General features: G+C 39.3%; 1 protein-coding gene across 2 annotated transcripts in view; it reads left to right on the top strand.

The window, feature by feature from the left end:
* The first annotated feature begins 923 nt into the window (after positions 1–923).
* The window catches only part of LOC115557233 (guanine nucleotide-binding protein G(s) subunit alpha), a 28,725-nt gene continuing 21,276 nt past the window's right edge, over positions 924–8,372 (top strand). The window contains exons 1-5 of one of the 2 annotated variants that reach the window (XM_030374897.1): positions 924–2,367; positions 4,047–4,119; positions 5,223–5,277; positions 5,528–5,647; positions 5,837–5,863. In XM_030374897.1, coding sequence (XP_030230757.1) covers positions 2,229–2,367; positions 4,047–4,119; positions 5,223–5,277; positions 5,528–5,647; positions 5,837–5,863 — 414 coding nt within the window. In that variant the 5' untranslated portion in view covers positions 924–2,228. The remainder of the gene's footprint in view (positions 2,368–4,046; positions 4,120–5,222; positions 5,278–5,527; positions 5,648–5,836; positions 5,864–8,372) is intronic. The other variant, XM_030374898.1, reaches the window with a different exon arrangement.

Genomic DNA, 8,372 nt, shown 5'->3' with positions numbered 1-8,372 from the left:
GCTTCATGGAACTTGCATGCATTTTGGCCAGAGGCACCCTATTTGGGAGTGCGGTTGCTGCCTTACCCTGGGAGGCAGCAGTGTTACCCGCTTTGTCTCTAAACATATGTGATGCATGCTTATGAATGTGGGCATTATAATTCTTACATGATGCATGCAATCACATACAAGGAACCATCTTTACTATCATATTTATGTGACATGTATACCTGCTTAACCACATGAACACCGCAGCTTCATGTTGTTTTTCTAATAAACCAGAAATCGGAAAAAAGGGTTTTTATCTCATATAAGCTTGGCAGTGGTGTGTATTGGTGACTATTTAAACATCAACAATTAGTGATGTTCCAATTTATTTAATGGTAATTAAAAGTTAAAAGATTTTGGGTTGAGAGGATACGCTGCTTAAACTTGTTTAAAATCTCCTGCCAGTTAAAATAAACATCCCTTTGATGTTCATATCCTCTATTGTAAGCATAGAGCGAAAATACACAGATAAGAAGGTAATATTAGAAGCTGAACTATTTTGCCTACTTCGTCTGGATACATGCCTATATATCCAAGTATGGTGGATACGGTTTGAAACGTTTTGACATTGTTAGTCAGTTTATTATGAAATGTTATTCAGAAGTGAACACTACATTTTCCAGTGGTCCGCCAGCAGACCAAACAATCATGATGTCTCTGTCTCTGGTCGGTAAATTAGGTATAAACCTGTTTGCTGATATGATAGCAACAGTGCACAATTTGTATACCTTTGGGCTTCAAACAGACCAGATAAGCGTAATTATAACCCAAATATGTCGTTTTTATAAGCATTGCAATACAATCACCAAGATATTAACTATTCGAGCATCATTTTCTGATACTTTTTTCCTACAAAGAGGGCGCCTTCTGACTTCTATATGGCAGCGACACGGCGATCACGTGACGGGAGCCTGCTTCGTTCCCAGGGTTCCGTGAGAGCTGCTGGCCCCACCCCACCTCTCCAGCGCTATCTCTCTCAATGTGCAATTCTCAAAGAAAAAGCGAAAAAAATCCACAAAAATAGGAGAAAGAAACGACTGTGTTCACATCTGTTCAAGGGTAGATCAGGCCTTTTCAGGGTGAAACAACTGTCATCGTTGGATGAGGGATTGTAACCTGCGGTATGTTCCTATATCTACACATGTAACCATATCTAGCCTGCCATACGAATTCAAAAGGAATACACAACGCTGAGAGACTTGACAGTAGGCTGTACCTGCGCGAACCGCCAACATTACGGAGGATTTCCATGACTATGAGTGACCGGGGGATATAACATTATATTCAAGGACAACCAAAACACAAGCTTTGTTCTTTCCGAGAAGCCTTCGGATCTGAGGAGTACCAATACAAAAATACAACGACAACCAAAAAAGAAAAAGACGGAGTAGGGCCTTTTTGGGTCTGGTCAAACCTCAACAGCAGCACCGGAGGGAACACATTGATAGCAGGGCACTAAAAAGTGATTATTGGGTAAAGGTGACTCGGGAATGGCTACGATGTGACAGGTCCAAAGACGTCGTGGGTATAGAAAGAAGATCAGAATTGCCTGATGCATCGCATGCCGACATTTTAGTCGGGGTACATATTTTTTAATTTCACCAACCCTCCCATGTGTTTGGCTTGTCTTGCTCAGTCGCAACGGAACATTTGGAAAGGTTGAACATCGGGATCGACGCGAGAGGGACTGGAACTGAACGGCGGTGCGAGTTGAGCCGAAGATGGGCTCCCTAGGAGACGTTTGCTAAAAAAAATGTCAGTGTTGAATCTCAGCCTCGCAGAAACACGTCGTGGGAACCCCGACGCCAAACCCTTCGTGTACATCGCCCCGCGGAGCTTTTTCCACCTTCGTATTCACGTGGTTCATCTGGATGACTTCATTGCGGAATTACAGTGAAAACGAGAGGAATCAAACGTGCGCGAGGGCGGGTGTCGTCATTGGCGCCAGTGCTCGGCTCGCGCGGAGGCTAGCTGGAGATACATTAGCGCTCATTGAATCGGTAGTCTCCACAACCGGGGGACTCCCTCTCATCCACTACTAGGCCCACACACAGGTTACACTGGTTTAGTTGGCATCTGGCGAAATAAATGTCACCCCTGTTGAGACAGGTGTTCCTCTCTCCGGCCGATTTAGGAATCTAGAGTTGTTGATATAGTCCATTAAACCTCTATTGGTGTATTTTTTGGGGGGGTTTGGGAAGATGGGGTGTCTCGGCAATAGCAAGACCGAAGACCAACGAAATGAGGATAAGGCACAGAGGGAAGCCAACAAAAAGATAGAGAAACAGCTACAAAAAGACAAGCAGATATACCGAGCAACTCACCGGCTGCTACTGTTAGGTAAGTTCTGTACAATATCATCATACGTGTTCACTCTGTCCACTGTTTCCATTTGTTTTGTGGGCTTACATTGCATTCACGTAAAACTGATGTCATGGCTCATTCAAATGGCTGGTCTAACCTTACATTACCTGTTTTGATACTTGTCACCAACACTAATGAGCCCATGCTTTTTGCTTGTTAACTCATACTAGGCTTTGGTCAAAGTTTGTATTTCAAAGTGTTATTTAAATTCCACCTTCCACATCTAGCCTTTATTCATTCCTATGCTCTCTATTATTATGGTCATTAACAACTTGTATCTTTAATTATTTTATTATTATGATTCTGATTATTTTACATTATAAAGACAGTAAATCTGAAACTTATGGTGGTCTTTTAAGTGACACGAAAAATAGAAAGCCCAATAGTGGCAGAACATGAGGAAGAGTGCAAAAGTGAAATAATCCTATACCACCACTAATAACAGATGTAATACAACGACAGTCTTTCGATCTCCTTACCATTGACTATGTCCCAGGGTCAATGTCAAGCTACTGTGTGATGTGGGTTTCTGTGATGTTTGATATTCAATCTTTAAATAATCTGCCACAGTTTACTAATGGATCTAAACCAGACCCCCCCCCCTCCATCTTGTTTGTAATTTGACAAGTTTTAAACATTTTTTGTGGATCTGTCATACATGTTTACATGTCCAACTATTGGCCAGGGTCAGTATCGTAATAAGAGCACTAATGTTAGAAAATCAGATAGGTATAGCCTACGGAACCTGTGTGTCCCCTGAAAGGTAATACTTGGTCTGACATCCCTGCAGCTCAGATGCTACACATGTATATGTAGCGAGAAGTGTCTATGTAGTCATGTAAGAGTTAATTTAAGAGGTTCACATAGTTTTTTGTCATTAGATTATTAGTTTGAGCTTGTCTTAGACTTCTTTTAAGTTTTTATTATCTAATATGTAATAAACAAGGTAATTCTAAAGGCAGTTATGAGGATTTATAAAGGCTATTCTATGAAGACAGTCAATATCTGGGTTGGTGCAAATGTTTTTTTACTTCACCAGGATAGACAATTTTCTGACTTTCGGCCTGATTGTTTGCCTTTTCAGATTGGGAGGAACATTCATATTGAAACCATCACTCTTTCGTTCTGCTTTATCAAACTACGTGCCTTGATGTTGAAAGACTTCATATGCACAAAGGTTTACAAACAACAACGAGTGTGATGGTTACAACTTTCCTTGTTTTATTGTCTGTTTGGTTTAGCTTGGTTTTGTCAGCTTACTCACCGAAAAAAATTGCTAAATGGTCATATCTGTATATATATAAATGAGGTAAACTGTTCCACTTGTTGAATATCTAATCTTGATCATATATTTAACCCAGGATTTGAGAATAACGTCATTAGAACATGAAAGTTGGATATTGTACATTTCAACATACTTTAATTTAGTATCCAACTCTCTCTAATGGTCATTGTTTGATGGGTAGATTGGGCCTGATACAGGTATAAACCTAGTTGAGGGACAACCGATTTGAGTATCTTATCATTTTCTTTCTATGTAGTCTTTTTTTTAGTCTTTGTCAGATTTCCATGTTGGACAGCGTTTGCTGCTGCTGGGCTGTGACTGGAGTTTGGTCCATTTTGAACTAATTTCCTGCTTTCTACTCTTCCTCCAGGGGCTGGCGAATCTGGGAAGAGCACGATAGTCAAACAGATGCGAATATTGCACGTAAACGGCTTCAATGCAGAGTAAGTGTTTCATTTTTTGATTTGATTTACTGAAACATTTGAGAACAGCAAAGGTTTATTTTTTTTCTCTTTGTCAATCAATGAATACCAACACACTTTACTAAGGGTTTATAGTACATCTTTTGTACTTTCAGTATAATTCAAACAAATTGTAGTACTTAAAAGTGCTTAAAAGTTTATGTTACAGATAACAAAATACTATTATATGTTAAAATAAATAAATATAATAAAGGAATAACTCATTTGTGTAATCAGGGCCATAATGTTAATCATATACTATATAATCTATAAAGTTGTTTGAAACCTTAAAATATCTCTCAAAGCATATTTTGGCAATTAAGAATTAACCAGGATAATGCTTGGATGAGTTTAGGGAATGGCTTTTATCTATATTTTCAGAAAGATTTCGCCTCAGAAGTTTCAGAATAATGTCTAAAAAATATTCCCAGATGTTGCTTTAATGATGCATTTTCAAAACTCATCTCTAACAAGATGTAATGAACAAAACCACATACTTTTTTCATGTTTATTCATTCGTTCACTCATCGTTTTTTTTGGGTACAATCGTTATCACATGCTCATCATTTATGGGGCCATGCAGAATAGACGTCCCAAAGACAAAAATACAGAGATCCCACTGTGGAGTTGTGTTCTACACCATACTCTGTGGAATGAATGAGTGGACTAGGGAAGAGGAAGAGAGAGGAATAGTTTAGTTTGAAGGTGGGCAGAGTTTGAAAGAGTTAAGTGTTTTTCACAGAGCCTGACTATAAGTGATTGACTCAGATGTGGAGAACTCTAACCCCACATCCGAGGAACAAAACATTTCCCTGTACACAGGAGAAGTATGGCACATGTGTCAATATTAAAACACTGAATAAATCATGGCAAGGATGTCATTGTGAAAGTGTGTCCCAGCATGACAAACATTTATAGCTAGAGCCTTTCTGTGTCAGCAAAAGCCCAAATGGTAAAATGTAATATTTGTGTTATGCACATTACTTTGAATAACTTGGCTGCTTCAGAAAAGGCTACCTGCACACTGTTTTTCATTGTTTATTTCAACAGCAAATACTTAACCTACAACTTTTTGTTCTTGACAGAGAGAAAAAACAGAAAATTAATGACATTAAAAACAACATCAAAGAAGCTATTGAGGTAAGTCTTCGATTTCTTCTTCTGCAGGAAATCATAGGACAAAAGTATTTAGGCCTTAAAGTTTTATGACAAAGGTTAACACAATGCACAACTTGGCCTATAGCCTGTAACATACTGCAAAGGACCAGAGTTGCCAAGCAGACATCTTTTTTTAAATTGAAGTTATTCTTCCTACAGTTTAATATCCACAAATGAAGCTATGCATGCAACTGCAATTGAAGAAGTGGGGTGCTCTCTCTTCTCTTTCTAGACAATTGTGGCTGCCATGAGCACACTAACGCCGCCATGCCAGTTAGCATGTCCAGCAAACCAGTCCAGGATAAAATACCTCACAAATTTAATGAACAGGAAGGACTACGAATTTCCCTCGGTAAGTTTCCAACTAACGTTCTTCTGATAAAAGGCTACTGGAGGAGCAGGCGTGTGTTGTTGTCTTTCATTCTTTGGTGAGGGCCTTGGAGCCTTAAGCACCGTGGCAGCAACAGCGGTTGGCGTCTGCCCGTGTCTTGCTAGGCCCCATGTTGTCCCAACAAACCCTGTTGTGTTCTCTCATCTGCAGGTCCCACAATGCCGTCAGGTAACCAAGGTAATATTCCCCATTAGCAGAGGCCCGTCTTCCTTATATGGATTACCCCACTGTTAGGACTAGGAAATAGTCTTAGAAGCCTTTGTCTGTGCTTGTTTTAGGTTAAATACGGCATTGGGTGAATCAGATGGGAGAGTATGGAATAGCACTCTAGAGGTGAAACAGAGGACTAAGGTTTGCCAATCAGTGGCTGTGGACGGCGTTTTGGCTTGTTGGCTGGCTGGGGGGAGTACATTAGGAGGTGTGTCCCTTGGGAGGTTAGTGATTGAATCAGGGATCTCACCTGAGAGATTCACACCACCTATTAATGTTGATTGTGTGTAATGACCCTAAATGGCTCCACTGGGACCTCTCCTGTTGAAACAATAGATACTTGGAGGCATTCCCCCATGAGGCATTCCCCCATGACTAAATGGCACGCACCAGGAAGTCAGTACAGAACAACAATCTTAAGTTACTTGCATAGGTTTTATATCGGTTGATGAATTGAATTTATAGGAGTTTGTTTTTATTGCTTTGTATTAAAGTTATGAGTTGTGCAGCATTTATGTTGGTTCATATCCTTACCAAATGCTGTAGAATGTCTTCCTGAAAGAATTTCAAGAATTTAATTTGTAGGATTACTTTATGTGCCCAACCAATGACCTTATGGTCAGGGGCATTTCTTAACCATATTATATAATTGTATTTGATATTTGTGCGGCTCAGTTCCAAAGAAAGCCTTCCTGCTCTGAGGCCTTTCCTTTTATCTCAGTAAGAAAAAACAAAGATTGAACTCTGGAATGTTTGTCGTCTTGGTTGTAAACATTTAAATGTGCTGTAGGTACGATGTAAGAGCTATAATCTGAGTGTAATTCATAAAAGTAATGCCATGGCCTTTTGTTATAGCTATTATTGAGTGAATGCTCTCTTAGGTGAATATCTGTTTTGTTTGACAGTGTGCCTACCTCTATATGTGACCATTTCGATTTTACACAGCTCTTGCTTTATTTCTGGCGCATTTCTTCTCTTCCCTGATTGGTCAATCAAATATGCGAACACTTCTTATCATTTTTCCCCAACAGGGACGTGAATCGAAAACTCCCTCCCAACGTAGAAACGTTGGGAGAGAGGTAGGGCTGTTCGATTAATCCAATTTCCATCTTGATTTCGATTTTAGCATCAAACGATCACAAAACTAATAAAATAGATTTTTTATTTTTTACATTTGATTTGAACATTTTCTTTTTGACCATTTTGTGTATTTCTTTAAGACGAAATTTCAAAGTTCTCAGTTAGAAAGTTTTTTTGGTAGGGGCATGCTGAATACATGTACATCATGTTTTCAAACTAAAAAATAATCGTGATTTCAATCTTGACCAAAATAATCTTGATTATGATTTTTTCCATAATCGAGCAGCCCTAGAGGGAGGTGTTTTTCGAAACCTTGCTCCCTCCTGCTCTTTTCTGCTGTTTTTCTAAACAACCCTCAACTCTTACCTACAGCAGCTTTAAGTTGAATTCAACCACACAAGTTCAAAGCTGCTTGGCTAAAGGGATGTCAGTTGCGGATCTGGACACGTTGACATTTTCACATTGGGATATGGATGTGACTGACAATGAGGATGAAACTTCATGTGTATTTAATTTCCGTACTTTGAGAAAAATAAGTACAGAGAACTTCAGTTGCATTACTTGCTTCCTATCAGATTGTTCTAAAAACATAGAACAGGTTGCCATTTGTAGGTGATAGGCTTTCCATTTTTATTGATTTTCTTTTTTTATATTAAAGGCTGTCTTTTAGGAGAAAACCCTTACAGTATCCCTTTGGTGCTCAAGATATACAATGCTCTGTGTCTATCTGAAGTTCGATAGCTGGCCGGGGCGGCTCGAGCTTCACTTGGTGTGTACCACATAAAAGGCCTTTATCAAAAGTTGCTTGCAACTAGAGTGGAGTTTTATCATTTTTTGTAGCAGTAGATTGTCTGCTAGACTGTGTCTTTACCCTAAGCAATGTACACTTCTTCTAAATGTCTGAATTCTTCAGTGTTACATTTTAGAGTATATAAAGCCTCTACGACAAATGTCCAACTTAAATTCAGCCTTGTTGTTGAGTATCTCCAGTTAATAGTAGGCCATCTACTCCAGTCGTACTCCTGCCATGCACTGTTCTTTAGCTAGCTAGCTCTAGATGGTGCTTTTCCTTACACAAGCTTTGCATTTATGCATAGTGTCCATAGATTGAAATGTCCATCCTGAACCCTCCATGCAAACAATAAAGTGTGTCGAAATATCGTGACACAGTCCTATAATTGAGGATTTATCGCCATATATTACCAATCAATATGGCCTATTAGCCTTTCAGTGTGCCCCCAAATAATCCTAAACTACTGCGATGTATATAGTTGCTTCGTAGAGAAAGTAGGAGTATACTAAGTGGTATGTCTTTGACGTTGCATCTTTACCTGGTCTGTTGGTCTCAAGGGCTATTCTCTCTGTTTGGAACCTTTGGTGGGTTAGTAAAGTTTGC

Source organism: Gadus morhua, chromosome 13, assembly GCF_902167405.1.
Source record: "Gadus morhua chromosome 13, gadMor3.0, whole genome shotgun sequence".
NCBI classification, from domain to species: Eukaryota; Metazoa; Chordata; class Actinopteri; order Gadiformes; family Gadidae; genus Gadus; species Gadus morhua.
Note: the sequence above shows the minus strand (reverse complement) of the source record. Positions and strands in the feature narration are given on the sequence as shown.